This window comes from Python bivittatus, unplaced genomic scaffold (genome assembly GCF_059951505.1).
Source record: "Python bivittatus isolate LINGU-HERP-01145 unplaced genomic scaffold, Pbiv_v1 ctg000850_np1212, whole genome shotgun sequence".
Taxonomy (NCBI): domain Eukaryota; kingdom Metazoa; phylum Chordata; class Lepidosauria; order Squamata; family Pythonidae; genus Python; species Python bivittatus.
The window spans coordinates 66,449,648-66,466,752 of record NW_028277112.1 but is presented as its reverse complement, the minus strand read 5'-3'; the positions used below and the strand labels follow the sequence as shown (position 1 = coordinate 66,466,752).

At 40.0% G+C, this 17,105-nt stretch overlaps 1 protein-coding gene across 2 annotated transcripts in view; it reads left to right on the top strand.

Annotated features, from left to right (window-relative positions):
• The first annotated feature begins 63 nt into the window (after positions 1-63).
• LOC103066752 (stimulated by retinoic acid gene 6 protein-like) overlaps positions 64-17,105 on the top strand; it is a 28,095-nt gene continuing 11,053 nt past the window's right edge. Inside the window, exons 1-7 of one of the 2 annotated variants that reach the window (XM_015888221.3) lie at positions 64-230; positions 2,928-3,012; positions 3,102-3,202; positions 5,315-5,448; positions 7,059-7,179; positions 13,562-13,607; positions 16,057-16,185. In XM_015888221.3, coding sequence (XP_015743707.3) covers positions 208-230; positions 2,928-3,012; positions 3,102-3,202; positions 5,315-5,448; positions 7,059-7,179; positions 13,562-13,607; positions 16,057-16,185 — 639 coding nt within the window. In that variant the 5' untranslated portion in view covers positions 64-207. The remainder of the gene's footprint in view (positions 231-2,927; positions 3,013-3,101; positions 3,203-5,314; positions 5,449-7,058; positions 7,180-13,561; positions 13,608-16,056; positions 16,186-17,105) is intronic. The other variant, XM_025167186.2, reaches the window with a different exon arrangement.

Below are 17,105 nucleotides of genomic sequence, written 5' to 3'. Positions count from 1 at the left end.
AGGCAAATGTTTAACCAAATGTTTGCTTTATGAGCGGCCAGTTCTGTTGGAATTACAAACAACCTTAGAATTACCTTTGCAATCTCCAATCGTCAGAAGGATTAAGAAAGGAACATGAAACAAAGAAGACAGAGACATCATATCGTTTCCTCTGGTGGCCTATAGAATTGCATCCATCTAACTGACACAGCTTTTCTCAGCCTGGCCATGATGCCCTCTCTAGAGGCATGGTAAGTTTAGAGCAGGGGAGATACAACCATGAGACTTGCTGAACTCACAATGCTCATGTGGGGGAAAGGAGGGTATTTGCAGGGATTATCAGGAAGTTAGAGGGGGTGCTTAATCCTCCTCTCAACCACTTATTTTCTTCTGCAGCTTTCCGCCCCCTGAAAGAAGCCTAGGGCAACCTTGGTAGATGCATCTGGCCAATTGCAGAGGGACTATTTGACTTGAACCCCAGGCTAAAAGGGGGTTAGATAAGTAAGAGGAGGATGAAGCACCAATCTCTTTCTGCTGAGTCTTTTATAGAAATCTTTCTCCATCGTTTCTCTGATTTAGGAGGCACTAGTTTGATGGTAGTATCTGGTGTAGGGCGCTTGCCTGTATCCTAGATTGCTTGACATATTATTTGAAGGATACCGTAGCTTTTGCATGATATTCCCACAATAATACTCTTTTTATTTTCAATCAGTGCAAAGCTTAGTGCATTTGAAGAATAACTGAAAAGGCCTTCCTAGCCCTCCTCTCTCATTTCTGACCTCTTACTACTCCAGATTCCGTCAATCTTTGCCCTGCACACCATCCCTGCTTGAGCCCTTGGACTGCAGCCCTTGGATTGCAGTTTATCTCTCATGTCCAATTTTGCCATGACAACTTAAGTAGAGTACAAGTGCAGTCCTACAGAAGAAACCTGTGCCCACCTTGTTCCATCTGCTGCACTTTGTTAGCGAAGTCATGATGTTAGGAGCTTCAGTAATGAATGAGAGGATGAGCCAGTTTGAGCAACGGGGACAACTCTGGTTAGAGTGAGATGGCTGCCTCAGGGCAAATGCTTGGGGTGGGGACATGAGAGGTAGTGGTGAATACATTTCTGGCAGCCTTTCTTGGGGTTTCCTAACCCTCCTGGAGGACAGGGTCTGAGTTGTACCCACTAAGCTAGCCTAGTGTCCTTAAATATGATGGTAGATGATGTCTTATCATTAATGTTAAAGGAAGATTCAGTTATAGATTTGGTTGACTTCCTTATGGGAAATCGGAGGGAGACACATCTTGCCTGCCACCTCAGACAGAAAAATGGTTTCAAAAGCCCTGCTTCTTTTATCTCTGTGATTTTGCTGAGCCTGCTCTTCTAAACTCTGTCCTTACTGCCTTCCCTTGCCGCCTACTTGCCTCAACCAAATATCCTTATTAACTCAGACAGGAAATACAGTGGTCCCCATCTCCAGTATATTCAAGAATCACCCTGTCTTCTTTGCATCAGTCTAACTAAGCAGCTATACATGGCCTTGTTCTTGACCAAGTATCTGCTGACAGCTTATTATTTATTAATCCTCTGAAAGCTCTTCTGTTGGTGAAGAGTCTGTGGCTTACAGAATGATGAATCAAGTCCTGAATGGAAACCATTTCCTCTGAGCATGGTCAATAAGATTAATTCATAGAAGTAGTTCGTGGAAGTGCTGGTGCTGATGAGAGAATGTTGGACCAGGTCTGCAGGTTCCTGTGTTCAACCCCCTGCTTAGCCATAAAGCTCAGTGGGTGTCGTTGGTGAATCTCTAGAGTTCAGCCTAACTTATTTTGTAGGGTAGTTCAGGGAGCAAAGGAGAAAGACTTCCTCATGATACTCTGAGCTCCCTGGAGAGAGGAAAGAAGGTAGGTGGGTAGGTAGGTAGGTAGGTAGGTAGACAGACAGAACTATTATCAAATGACATGTTCTCTATCTTTCACGGTCAGAAACTTAGAATGCTGCATAGATGAGAATAGATGGTAAAGTATCATAGACTGCAATCCCACTGGCAAAATTGGGAGTTGGCTGCAAAATTCCAGGCAACTGCTATATACAGGTAGTCCTCATTTAGCAACTGGCTTGTTTAGCAACTCTTCGCAGTTACAACAGTGATGAACCAGTAACTTTGCAATCAGTCCTTGCATTTACAGCCTTCGTAGATCTGTAAAGCAAAGGAAAGCTGAAGTAAGATCATAAGCACAGTCTCTCTTTCACTTAGAGACTGCTTCACTTAACAAGCGAGTTGCCAGTCCCAATTGTCGTTGCTAAACAAGAACTACCTGTAAGACTAAAGAATTAAAGTTTTCTTTATTCCTTTGCTGTCATTTAGTGGTCATCCAGATTTTTTGCAGCCCAGTTTAGATAGCCCAAAATCAATGTAGCTCCCTTGAAAGATTGACCCTACTCTCATCATTACAAAGAACTGGGCTGCCTGCCATTGCAGAAAGGGGTTCAGGAAGTGGCTCCTCAAAACTTCTCGGTAGACTCTTTCAAGGGCCAATATAGAGCACATGTACATGAGCATAGAGGTAAACTTTAATTCACACCTATACTTAATCACCCTTCCCCCAAACTGGTGCCCTACATTTCTCCAATCCAGTTTGAACATACTGCCTATGGGCAGGCTAAGACTCCTCCAAGTTTCACAATGAGGGGTTTTCTAGCCCTACCAGGCAATGCCGGGCATAAAAGCTCAGCTCTTCTGCATACAAAACACCCACTGTATTATTGCGCTTGGACTCTTTCCCCTAACTTGACGGAAGCTGAATCAAGAAAGTTTGGGCTACCCATGTATTTAGAGATTGCATTTCTTCATTGGTCCCACAGAGCCATTCTCCATTTTTTTCCATCAGAAACTATTATTTAATGTACAGAATGCAGCTTTCAATTAAATCTGTTATTTGCATTTGTGTATTCTATGCAGTCAGTCCCAAAATAAAACCTGTAATGAAACCTGTACAAGCCCAACAGACCTGGAACCTTTTTTGCATTATTCACTTCTTCCATCAGTAAGTAAAATGATAAGAACTTACCATTGTTGGCAAGCAGCATTCCTTGACTTCCTGGAACTCATGGATTTTCTTTCCTTCTTTTACAGATTGCCATAATTGTGGTGCTGTCTTGTCTTGAAAAAAAAGCCAGGAGAAATGTCATTGATGAAAAATGTCATCTCCTCAACAGGAGGTGTGGGGTTGTTATGTAAGTATGTCTGTCTGTCTGTCTGTCTGTCTGTCTGTCTGTCTGTCTGTCTGTCTGTCTGTCTGTCTATCTATCTATCTATCTATCTATCTATCTATCTATCTATCTATCTATCTATCTATCTATCTATTTAACTTGTCCTCGCCCATCTCCCCCCAATGGGGGACTCTGGGCAGCTCAGAACATATTAAAACAATAAATAAATATACAATTAAAATTTATAACAGTACAGGTTTATAGAAATAAAAGGAAAAAAATCCAGGAGGCCGATGATTCAAGGCAGCAACACCAGGCCTCTAGGGGGCTAGCCAACCCCACATCTGGTGACCTCCCTCCCCCCCCAGGCCAGATGGCAGAGCCAGGTCTTCAAGTCCCTCCGAAAGGCCGGGAGTGAGGGGGCCTGTCTCACCTCTGGGGGCAAGATGTTCCAAAGGGCAGGGGCTACAGCAGAGAAGGCTGCCTCTGGGCCCCGCTAGTCGGAGTTCTTTTGCCGAGGGGGTCCGGAGCATTCCCTCTCTGTGTGATCGGGTGGGACGGGTTGAAATCGTGGGGGAGAGGCGGTCCCTCAGGTAACCTGGCCCCAATGCTTGGAGGGCTTTAAAGGTGATAACCAACACCTTGAATGGGACCCGGAAGCAAACCAGTACCCAATGCAGCTCACGGAGCAATGATGTTATATGGGTCCTTTTTTGGACCCCAAAAATAGCTTGCGCGGCCACATTCTGGACCAGCTGAAGTTTCCGGATATTCTTCAAGGGTAGCCCCAAGTAGAGCGCATTGCAGTAGTCTATCTGGGAGATAATAAGGGCCTGAGTGAGCTTTCAAAGGGCACCCAGATCCAGGAAAGGGTGTAACTGGTGCACAAGCCGGAGCTGTGCGAAAGCCCTCCCGGCCATGGCTGCCGCCTGTTCTTCAAGCAGGAGCTGTGAGTCCAGGAGGACCCCCAAATTACGCACTGGCTCTGTCTGGGGCAGGGCTACCCCATCCAGCACCAACAATGACAACGTCCCGGATACAGAAGAGCCATTAACCCACAGCCACTCCGTCTTACCAGGGTTCAGCTGGAGCCTGTTGTCCCCCATCCAGACCCTTACAGCCTCCAGGCACCGTGAGAGGGCGGTCACGGCCTCACTTACCTCACCAGGGATGGAGATATATAATTGAGCACAGTTACAGCATACTTTAGGCTGGAGAAGTAGAGAATCAGGCAGATTTTAAGAGCTATAGACAATTTCTAATTCTGCATTGGTAGGATATATGAGGAGTCACCTTTCTTGGATTGGAACATAAAGCTACCCAGCCTCATAAGGAATAGAAAACATACAAATATAGGTTGATCGATCAATCAATCAATCAATCAATCTCCACTGAGATCAACAAGTTCATTTCAAAAGAGCCCCCCTAGGCTGCTGGAGCTTATAAACAAAATTTCTAATTATGTTGGCTACTTACACATTGTCCAAAATAAAGAAAATACAAGTCTGCATAAAATTTGCAAATACTACTTTATAGGCATAGATGAAAACAATGTTTAAATAGAAATATTCATAGATGTACTCAGACCTTTCCAGGGATATGCACAAGTGTAGCCTAGAAGACAATTTTCTTTTCTTCATTCATTCACTAATCCCATCACTGATCACATTCCTTAACACAAACTAAAATATTGTCCTTAGATTTTTAGGCACATTCTTCCAATCATGCAGTTCCCAATCTAGAATAACAGGCCTAACACTGGTGTTTACTTTGATTTATGGCTTTACCATCTTGATTTCACTGCTAGGTTATTAATATTATATGTATCTTTCTTAAGTTATTTACTTTTACCATAATGAAGGAGGCGTATACCTGTTAACAATCTCCCAACAGAAATATAAAATAATAAAATTAAAGTTCTACAAGATTCTACAAGATCTAGCAAAAATCTACAAGAACAAGCAAAACTCTAGCAAAGTAGATGCTACAGACATCTAAAATTGGTACCCATTTGGAAAAAGAGAGTCCCCTTGCCTACTACTGCAGCCTGTTTTACTGTCAAATACTTCATCCCATCTAGACACTTCCTCTTTCTCATAATTTGAACATGCAATTTGAACATCTTTTTGTTCACAGACCCTTGGATTTAATGGGAGTGTCCAGCAGTCGGTGGGCAATGGGTTTTGCCTTTGGAGCAACAGCGAACAAAGTCATGATTCTGTTTGCAGATGGTTATTTCCCTCTGCGAGTGCTGCCACAGTGGATTAAAGGTAAAAGATTCTATTAGAACATTTTAGCCTAAAGCGGTGTTTCTCAACCTTGGCAGCTTGAAGATGTGTGGACTTCATCTCCCAGAATTCCCCAGCCAGCATACTGGCTGGGGAATCCTGGGAGATGAAGTCCACACATCTGGCTGGGGAATTCTGGGAGACGAAGTCCACATATCTGGCTGAGGAGTTCTGGGAGATGAAGTCTACACATCTGGCTGGGGAATCCTGGGAGATGAAGTCCACACATCTTCAAGCTGCCAAGGTTGAGAAACACTGGCCTAAAGCCTGAATCACTTCATTTCAGATTCTGACCAGTCCTCATCTTTCTGATGTAATTGGGGGAAAAGGGGGGTTAGAATAAGGGTACAGCCAAATGGTTTAAGAGACCATTGTGGAAATTCTCTCTCCAACATTAGAAAGAGTCCCCCTTTCAATTATGGTGCTATTTGAGGTTTTTTTCTTTAACCAAAATTAGTAGTAAGACAGACAACTCCTACTTGGTGGATATGTAGGTTGTTGGTATCCATCTCTTGGTTGCACATATTAAGGCCATGTCTTCCTTAGGAAGAACTCAGTGAATGACTGTATTGTAAATTTATAGACAACATAATCAGCTGTTGTTTTAGGACCATGTTTTATTTTAAAATAATCTTTCTTAACAGTTATGGTGATGTCAACACATCAATAATCAGACCTGACAATGTGTTACTGATGGTCAAAAACTGTTTAGAGTAAAGGCAATTTTTCATCCATCTGAATTATCTTCAGGTAGCTAAGTGCAACTGCCTGTGATGGAAGAAGACAAGTGATTTCAAAAATTCACAAATAATTTAAAAAAAAAATGTGTGGAGGCTGTTGCCCTGAACTTAAGAAAATGCACATTTTGTTGAAAATAATGACAGCTAATAACAAATGGGCAAGAATAAAAATCTTGTCATGAAATAAAAAAGTGGGAAGCATAAATCTCATGATATGATTGTATTCTTATCTTTCCTCCCCAGTCAGAATGTGAACAATATAAGAGTTTCATTGACTCCTTATAGGCAGATCTGATTGGCTCTGAGCTGATGTCATGTTTTTTTAATAAATGATTTCTGATTGGTAATATTGGTGAGATTATGTGATGAAAAAAGCTCTTTTGGGAGGAGAAAAGTGTCTAAGCAGCATTAGTTGGGGAAGGTGAGAATAAAGACATGGAAGGTTGAAGGTTGGTTTTACAACCTCTTCATATACACAGTCCACTGCCCCAAACAAGCAGAAGAAGGAGGAGAAGCAGAAGCAGAAGCAGTGGAGGAGGAGTATGATAGTGTGAACTCACAGTTAACTCACTTTCCCTATAACCTTCCTGTGTCACATAAATCAACTTGGTGCCTGCAGATTTGTTGAGAATGCAGCCACTTTGACTATGCATTCTGGAATTTGTCATCCAGACTGGAGGTGACAGCAATCAGTGTCAGCATCAGGAAATGAGCTTCCTGTCTTCTACCGCAAAAGCCCGCGCTTTACTATTGAGCTATGAGTCTTCCTAAGACTAAACCTCAGTATATTTATGCCTGCCCATTATCCTTCCATTATGGGGATTTCATTATCCATTTTCTATCTTCTTACAGCCATTGCTATTCTGATTGGTGCCACAGAAGTGGGTCTTTCCTCCTATCCTTTCTTTGCTTGCCTTTCAACAAATGTCCAGATCACGGGGGCCACACTTGGATTCCTTTACACGGGAGCTTGGTGAGCAACCTGAGAAATGGGCCTGATTGTCATTCATAAAATGATGAGCACCAGAAGGGCAGGGGGGTAAGTGAGAGAACCTGATAGAATGTCTGCCCACAGGTCACACGTTTCCAGGAGGGGAAGATGTTCAAATAGGTCAGGGTTTTCATTACTGTTCAGATCTACCAGCCCAGCTTTATCACAGAAGGCTATCCCAGTTTCTTTTCAAGTTCAATTATTAGTCATGAACAATGCCAGTAACTTTCCACCATTTCTTCCTAACATGGCTCATGTGCTTTTGAAAGCACACCACAGCTAACACTGAAATGCCACAGCTTACTCTGTCCTTATATTGTCACACTAAGCAAATGCCAGCTAATGTTGCAGCTAAAAAAGTAATTGTTTTAAGTGATTCATGGGTACTAGAAGATGTGACCTGACAGACTGAGCATTTGAGAAATATTGAAAGGAATTCTGAATGAAAGAATGTTTAGTGATATGAATTGTCTGATCCTTGTCAGAACTCAGGAGAAAAATCACTGAAAAAATAGACATGGAAAAAAAGATGTCTCATTGGACATACAAAAGAAATCAGTTGATGCTTTAAAAATCAAAAGGGAATTACAAATAATATACCAGGAGAGTGACCTGGATAATTCTTTTATATTGGATTTACAAAAGAGGTTTGTTAAAGCTTGGATGAATCATGTGAGAAGGGGCAAAAAAGAAATGAAAAGAAATCAAGTTCTATGACAGTACTTGAATGGACTAAAGATTAAGATTGTTAGAAGTAAAAGGAAGGAATATAAAGTTGGTTTATTTGATCAAGGTTTAAATAGATATGTTGTTATTTCTGGAAACCCTTAATGGACTTTTGCTAACACCAGGACTGAAATGGTGATGCTTTATGGATTTGTTTGTAGATAAGAGATGGGACATGGGATGAAGAGATCATTGGCTGTAAATTAAGAGGAGGTGAAAAGTTACTAAAATTGTTTATATTTGGATAAAGTTTGGAAGTCACTTCTTTATCTTTCTTTATTATATTTTTGCTTTTCTTTCATTCTTTCTTCTTTCTTTTCTCTACATTTTTTTCTTTTCCCTTACAGTTTTTACTCTTTCTTTCTACTCTTCTTTCTTTCTTTTAGTTTGTATTAGTTTTTACTATTGCAATTATAATCTTTAATAAAATTATTTTTAAAAAAGTACTGGATGGGAAACTGACAGGAAATCCCATGGTTGTAGAGGAGATGGGTGGGTGGAGGGAAGTCCCCTCTCAGAACTTGGCCATAGAAAACAACTTCCGTCTTGCTGACAAGAAATCTCTGGGGAGAAGTCACTAGGAGTCAAGCTCACATCAGAGGAGACCTTTTATATACCTTAAAAAAAAAGAAAAGAAAAGAACATTTAAAATGATAATTAGATCTTTGTAATGCTGGGATGATCTGCTTTTTAAAAAAAGTTAAAAATAGATATTAAGTTGTATTAGTGTTAAGAATTCTCAAACTTTCCATTAGTTTCATTCATTCGTTCATGGAATAGACTGATGTGAGGATTGACTCTAAGAAAATTTTTTTTCCCCATCCTATGCTAGAGGAAATTGGATGCTGAGTCCAATTTCTGAGCAGTTCAAATAAATATGATCCTATATCAGTCCAGCAATCAGCCTGTAACTTTAGATCATCAGTGTAAGCTGTTCTCAGGTTCAGAGAAATGATTTTTCTCTTTAATAACAGAACTGTGGGGTTTCTTTCACGTATATGTCCCTCCATGAATGCTTTCTCCTTGCAAGGCAGAAACAAAGCAATTTCCTTCTTTTCTTGTAAAAAGCATGGAGCAACAAATTAGCAGAAAATAAAAATAGTTTTAAATCAATTCAGATGCAGCAGAAGCCAGGTAGTTAGACATAGTTCACTTTAATAGTATAGTAAATTAGAAGGAGCATCTCTTTGCAATGAAACTACAGTAGAAATAAGGGAAAGTGTGCTTTGGAGCAGGGCAATTGTTCTCACTGTTTGGCTGGTTATACCAACATAGGCTATAATATGGCTTTAAAATAATAGTAAGAAAAAAGCAAATCGATCAAACATCCGTTTGGCATATCAATATGTTCAAATTACTGTGACATTTATACAATAGGGTTATCAGAGCTGAGGTGCTGAAATTTGGATGACACTTAGAAGGCAGCAAAGAGGGAGAAAACTCTTAATTCTTTGCTTTCATCTGGTGGCAGTCTAGATTTTTGCAGCCCAGATCTGCTAGCCCTACTGTAAACGTCACTGTGCCGTAGGATGGCTTAAGCATAACAGGTATGGCATGAAGTAGTTTAAGCTATAATAACACGAACTGTTAAGAATGATGGGTTTTACATCAATATATAGATGGCAGAAATCCCTCAACTATCTGTTGGAAGTGACTGTGGATGGATGGTGGACCTATCAGATTTATGCCTGCACAATTACCTTAGTAAATAAAATCCAGGGAAGCATTATGCTTTGTATAGGTGCATTACAGATATTTTTTTGAGTGGCATCTCTATTAAGTAATGAAGGAAGGCTGGTATCAAGTGATTGGGGATTGTCTGCTTGGATAATTCCACGCCCATCCCACATTTCATCTGACCCACTAGCGCTAATGGTGGGTGCAAATTATTGTAACTTCTTAATATGTAATAGCAAATGAGGCCCAGCAAATTCTTAAACTTTATGATGTGTGGATATTAAGCATTTAATTTCCAATCCCCTTGGCGTTTGAAGCACAGGTCAGAACTGGAACAGACTTGACTCTCACTTTAAAATGAAGGCTATTTTGGGTGACTGTGAAGTCTGCATCTGTGCCTGACAATTGGAAGAATCCTGTCATTGGCTCCCTATGCAAAGGGAAAGCTGGAAAAAGTGAAAACACAAAACTACAGGGGGATTCATGTAAGTTTTGGCAGAATTCTGAGTGAAAATAAGCAACCTTTGGGGACTGTAGAATTGCTTTAAATTGGTCTAGGTTGCACGGTTCACGTTTTGCTGTTCAAATGTCCTTGAGAATAAATAAATAAGTAAATAAGAAAGTTTATGGTATATTAGTTGATATAAAGAAAGCATATGATAAAGTGAATAGGCTTGAATTATGGAACACTTTGTGAAAAAATGGAAAGATATAACAGAAGTAAATCATACATGAGAATAAATAGAATACCTAGCAAATGGTTCAACAATGAGCAGAGAGTAAGACGAAGATAAATGATGTCCCCGACCATTTCATGTATTTATGGATAAATGAAAAAGAATGTGTGTGGGGATGTTAGAGATGTGTTGATTGAGGATGTGACTCTGCATGCATTTTTTTATTCAAACAATGTCACATTGATGACTCAGAACCCAAATGATTTGCAGTAAATATTAGACAGATTGTATAATGAAACAAGGAGTGTGGATCTGAAAATGTTTCTACTGGTTGCCTCTGGCAGTAAAAATAGAGAATATTGTTGCGAGTTATACATGAATTGGGAAAAAAAATGTGACCTCTGTACCTTAACAGGCTGTTTACCAATATAGGGAAACAGCGAAATTTATAAGATGTGCAAATGCTAATAGTCGCACAGTGCACAATGTGTCATTTCTTGCTTGTGTGAAAGACATGAAAAGTTATTTATTTATTTTGCAGCATTTTTTTTTTTTTTTTTACAAATCCTCACAAGACTCAGCCAGACAATGGCTCTTTAACGGCATGCTTCTGCAAATGTTATCATATAAAAGTGAGAGTTGGATATGTTAAGAGAAACATAGAATTGGATCCAGTGGGACTAGGTACTCAAGAGGTGTGTGTAGTAAAAGAAAAAGAGAGAGAATCACGAATGAATGGCTGCTGAAAAAATGTGGATTGAATACAAAAGTGATCAATGCAACAAATACATGGAGGTGGTTTGGTCACACAGAGGGAGTGGATGAGGATCATTCAGATATATGAAAATAGACTGAATGAATTGGAAGGAAGGAAGTCATGGCTGGATGAAGCTGATGGGATTGCCAAAAAGACAGAGGGGGAGGTTTAAAGAACAAAAGGTGATGTATGAATTATGGGATATTGTAGTCAAAACCAACAATTCATGTATTGCTAGATAGGCACATGAAAGGAGGCGGAGACTCTGTGAAATCACTTCCTGTCTACCTCTTCTTCACCATGCATTCGACCTGAAGTCACATGTCTGAGTTCTTCAGCTCAGACGCCATTTTTTGGCCTAGTTTAGTAACTTAGTAGTTTAAACCTGCCTTTATTTTGCTATTGTAACTGCTGTTTGAAACCTACTTTATGTGAGTAAATATTACTTCTTTTTCTTCACAAAACTGTGATTGTTATTTTGAGGGATAAAAAGGGGTAATACCAGGAAAAATCCAGTTTGCCTAAAAGCATCCTGGATTACTGTTTTCTAGAAGGTTAAACCAACCTTGTCTTAAGCTTCCAAGTTTATACTGCAAAAGGATGGTACTCTACTAATCTCACTCACGTGATCAGAGAGGACAATAACTAAATAATATATCCTCTCCTAGTACCTAAATCCATTCCTTCATGAATCAGTGTATGGATACAATGAAAACTAAGATTTACAAGGAGAGAAGGATATGGAGAGGTGTACTAAACAGGGTTGGCGTAAACTAGATTTAGTAATATTTTCTTTCCTTTTCTCATATATCTTGTCAGTGCATTATTTTACTCTCTATTACTTACTTTTTCCTGCACTTTGAGGAATAGCAAAGGAAATAGTGTGATGATTAGTGTGTGTGTGTGTGTGTGTGTGTATATATATATATATATATATATATATATATATATATATATATATATATATATGAATATATAAAATATAGGCCAGCTTGGGAGCAGCATCTAGCTGTATTTGGCTAATTTTGAAAAACTAAGCAGGTTCAGGGCTGGTTAATATTTGGGTGGGAGATTTCCAAGAAATATCAAGACTAGAGGTTGGAAATAACGTCCCAGGATAAAGCAGTGGTGAACCACTTCCAATTAAGTATTACCAAGAAAACTCTAGGAATATGTCCATGAAGTCACCCAAAATCAAGGTCAATTTGAATATGATACTATCTATATAAATATAGTTATTATCATAGTGTTAGGCACTAGCCTTTATTTATTTGTTTACCCAAGTTCAGAGAACCAAATAAACTTGAGACGAGGCTTTTAGTTAACAGAAGTTTTATTAGCCAAGAAACATTCTGGATGGCTCATTCAACACCGTGGTAAGGTGTTGAGGAGAACCACACCTTGCAAAGCAAGCAACAAAGATTTTATAGGCATTTACAAATGTAATCAGATCATACATCCCCTCATGTCCATATAAAGGATTTTTGGGATGGTCCAGGGAGGAGTAAAGGTGGGCCCTAAAGAGGTGAACCTAAGTTTAACTTTTTTCTTCTGGTTACCAAGGGAATAGCCCATGTCGGTCCTTATCTCTTCTTTGTTCCTCTTTGGAATTTCAAGGTCTCTTCTGGCAGCTTTCCTTTCCTGGCCCCAAGCTGATTTACAGCTTGCTTGGTTCAAAGACAGTCAGGCATCTGGCTAATTGCTTCTAAAGGAAATTGGGTGGGGGAATGGTGTGCTCTTTACAAAGCAAGTTAACCCTTTATAAGTAAGATAGAGTGCACTGTCACATGCATGCCCACACACTACGTGAAATATATATATATATGGAATATAAAATCATATATCAAAACAATGCCCTTCAATAGTATATTTTCATATACCATATACTAATGTATTTTTTGTATATGACCTATTCATTTGTGTGTATGTGTGCGTGTTTGTGTGTGTGTGTGTTGTATATATTAAGATGTTACATGACTGATGATTTCTGGTTCCCCCATGTTAACTCTCCCCCCAATTGCTTTTCTGTGATGGTGGATACTGGTGTTCTGCCTTAGCTGAGAGGTGGGGCCTCATGGCTCCTACTGATGTTTATGCAAAATGCCACAAAAATCAAAGCAAATCAAAGATCACGTCTAAGATCTTGGATTGCATCACTGCAATTAGATATCCTACATTTTTCTGTATTACTATGATGTAACTACTTGGATTTGAGGAGAATGAATTTCTGCATTGGGTTTTCCTCCAATCTTACTGATAGATCATAGATTCCACCATAGTCATGACTAAGCCTAATATTTTGTTTCTTACTTCCTCTACCCCCTCAGTAGCTAAAAGGTTAGGAAAAAAGCCTGAATGTTCTGTTCTAAAACGTTGATTAATTCTTAATCTTGCCTCATAATTGGTGCTGGTCAATTTTTATGGCTAGATAAGATTCTGATGTGATTGGATCTAGTTTTAGGACTTTGATTTATTAGGCTATGCCTCATAATTGAACTCCTTCCTTTTTTTCTTTTTGTTTTAACAGGTTTGTAGTTATAGTTGTGCAGATTGGACAGTGCCCACATGGACAGGTTAGTGTGTACCTATTTAATAACAGTTCAAAATGTTGATGTATAGATGTATATAGATGTACAGTATATAGATCCTTTATTCAACAGATCTATCATCCCTATCCCTTATCTATCTATCTATCTATCTATCTATCTATCTATCTGTCTGTCTGTCTGTCTGTCTGTCTGTCTATCTATCTATCTATCTATCTATCTATCTATCTATCTAATCATCTATCATCTATCTATCATCTATCTATATCAGTCATAGTGGTAAGTACAGTATAGTCTCCAATTTATAAATGTCCATCTTGGCTATCTTACAAGTCAGCCACCTCTATCCTCCTGTATGTTAGATTACAGTCCTCTCAATCCCAATATTGGCATGGGCAATGGCTATATTGTCTGAGTGTAAAGTGGAAGCTGTAACTGAACTCTTGCTGAGGGCAACCAATTGGAAAAGCTGCACCAGGCCTTCAACTGTACTTACCCAAAAGGAAGATGACCAACCTAAAAGGAAAGATTAGACAGGATCAGGAAACAAAAGATCTACTTCCATGATTGTATTCTTGGGAAAACCCAAGATGTTTCTCCATTCTAAAAACAAATTATCTGCAGGGGGGTGGGGGGGTGGACAAGCCTTCCTTTCAGGTAGACACTGGAATGCACATACTTGGTTAGACACAGCTACTGTCCCTTACAGTTGTTCAGTGTCCTCTTATGGAACTCATGTTTAATAGCAGGAGATTTTCAGCTGGTGATAGAGAATATGATAGGGCTATTCTTCTAACTGAAGGAATTTGATTTTAAAAGTTTAGTGCAAATCAGATGAAATTCAAATACTGGGATGTTTGCTCTACTGCAATGAAGTTGATAAAATATTGAATTTTCAACACTTTCCCTGAGTGCTCAAAACATCTGAGAATATATTTGCTTGGAAGTACTTACAACTTTATTGAGTAATATAATAATCTTATTTTCATGCTTGGAAATAGAAGCACTATGTATGCCACTTTGAGCTCCAGAAGGAAAGGTAGCATATAAAATAGATAGATAAATAAATAAATAGGGAAGAAAGGTGGCTTGAAGCAAGAGAATGCTCAGTGTTCTGACTTGCCTGAGTCTCCATGGTGAATTTGAAAGCAAAGTGAGACTCATATTGGGGGCTTCCTATTGTATTGTCCATTGTATTAATTGAGAGGCCTCTAACTTTTCCAGGACAATAGGCATAATTTAAAGAGCAAACTTATAAAATGGTGGCCATGGTGTTTGTACCAATCACAAAACACCCATGTATCAGAAGACAAACAAAGCAACTCCACCATTGTCATGTCTAAGAATGCCTTTGGGATCTAAATGTGGCCTAGACACCCTGCTGGATCCAGAGTATATACCTGAGGCTTGGTTTTGTTTTGCAGCATGCTAGCTTTGACATTATTTTTTTTAACAATGAAAACACAAATGCAAAAAAAGAAAATCAGGGAGGACCGGGAGCTTACAGGTTGCCAAGGAACAAAAGAGAACTCCTTTACATCCCTGAGTGTGATACTGAAGGCCAAAATCTTAGTCATGGTTGCTACAGCAGCTAGGTTGTAGAGCTGGCTGACATCCAGAGGAGAGCATTATTATTTTTTTTTGCACATTTGTACAGAATCAGGCTCCAATATGGAGCATATACTATTGTGGCTACAAATGTTGCTAGTTAGCAGGCTTTTCCTTTAAAGTCTCTTAACCAGTTATTTTTCTTGCTCCTCAACTGCAAGGAGAGAATTGCTGTGCAAAATAATTCATCCCTCATTAAAGCAAAGACTTCTGATTTCCATAGCCTGTTCAGTTTTTTTGAGGATACTGGAGAATAGTGAGAAATGGCTGTTTCCCTGATGGATAAGTCTCTTTTACACTTCCGGCAATGTAACTGTCCCTGTCCATCCAGCTCTTCTTCACTTGTCTCTCAGGTACACCATCAAAAACGATGCAGGGTACTTCCTTTATGGGGAAAAAGGGAGGTATGAGCAAGTGCCATCATGTAACTCTAAGATGTTTCTACGTAGCTCCAGATGCGGCCCAGTCAAAGATGTAAAAAGACTCTCAAAGTGTGCCTTGCAGAGGTTCCAGCTAACACAAATAACAAGGAAAACCTTTCTCATCAAGCCAGCGTGTTTTAGACATGTTTCAAGTTGGCACCTGCAAAGCCACTTATGGATTTGCTGGCAGACAAACTGAGGGCAGAAGGCCAGCCGTTCTGCTGAGCTCTGAAAGCTCCAGATTGATTCAGAGCCTGCGGTCCAAGTGCACATTCAAAATGTGAATGCTGATGCTCAGAAGGAAGAGAGACGTGGCCAGCTTCTGCTGATGGGAACATAATGGGATCCTGTGGCCGAAGGGCTAATTGTTAGGAGTCAGTCTGGCATAGAAATGATTCATTGTAGCACCAGCGGATAACAGCTTGATTCTACTTTTCTCTGCACAGATTTTGGGGGATTATGAGAAGATCATTTTCTATTGGCCTTCCTTGGTCTGCCAGCTTTTCCTGCTAGGGAAATTTATTCACATGTTAATAAAAGTGTCATGGGCCCAACTCCAGACAGGACTTACAACTGTGAGTATTCTGGTCATTTTCTGCTCCTTTGCATTCCGTGGGTCCCTTTGCAGGAGTGAGTATCCTGCGTCCTCCAGATGTTGCTCAGGAACAATGTCCAATATTCTCACATTGCCCAAGCTAGCTGGGAGTGTTGGACATTAGAATTCAGCAGGGTCTGGAGGGCCACAGGGCCCCATCTTTGTTTTGGAGGATCTTGAATTATTTTCAATTTACACATCTAATTCTGAGAAAAGACGATGGCACTTTCTTACTAACAGCCACAACAATTTTTTTTTATGCAACACTTATTTTTGGGGTTGCTTTATACATAATATGTGAAAGCTGATTAATCAGGTAGTCCTTGGTTAATGACCATTCATTCAGTGACCGTTTGAAATTACAGTGGCACTGAACGAGTGGTACTTACAACTGGTCCTTGAAGTTCCAGCTGTCACAGCACTCCCACAGTCATATGATTGTCATTTGCAACCTTCCTTGCCAGCTTTCCACAAAGTCAATGGGAAGCTGGCAGGGAAGATCGCAAGTTGCTCCTGGAAGTTGCTCCTGCTCCTCCTGTTTTTTTCTCCTAAGGAGCCCCACTACAGAGTTCGAGATCCCGTTTCCTGTCCCAGGCCAAGCACACCCAAACACACACGGGCAGTTGCAAACTTTACTGATAAATCTGTGAAGTCAATAAACAAAGGCAAAGGAAATGTGAGTGCAACCGCACATGCGCACACAGCAGAGAAACAAGTCCCCCAAAGTCCAGTAAGCTTGCCTTAAGAGAGTTCCAGTCCAAAACAGAAGGCACAAGAGTGGTCAAGCGAAGTCCAAGGGTCCAAACTTGTAGAAAGTTCGTCAGTTGGTCCAGGTTCAGAGTCAAAGTCATGAGGCCTCAGGTTGGGAGTCAAGGCACATGGCTTCTGGGTAAATAAATG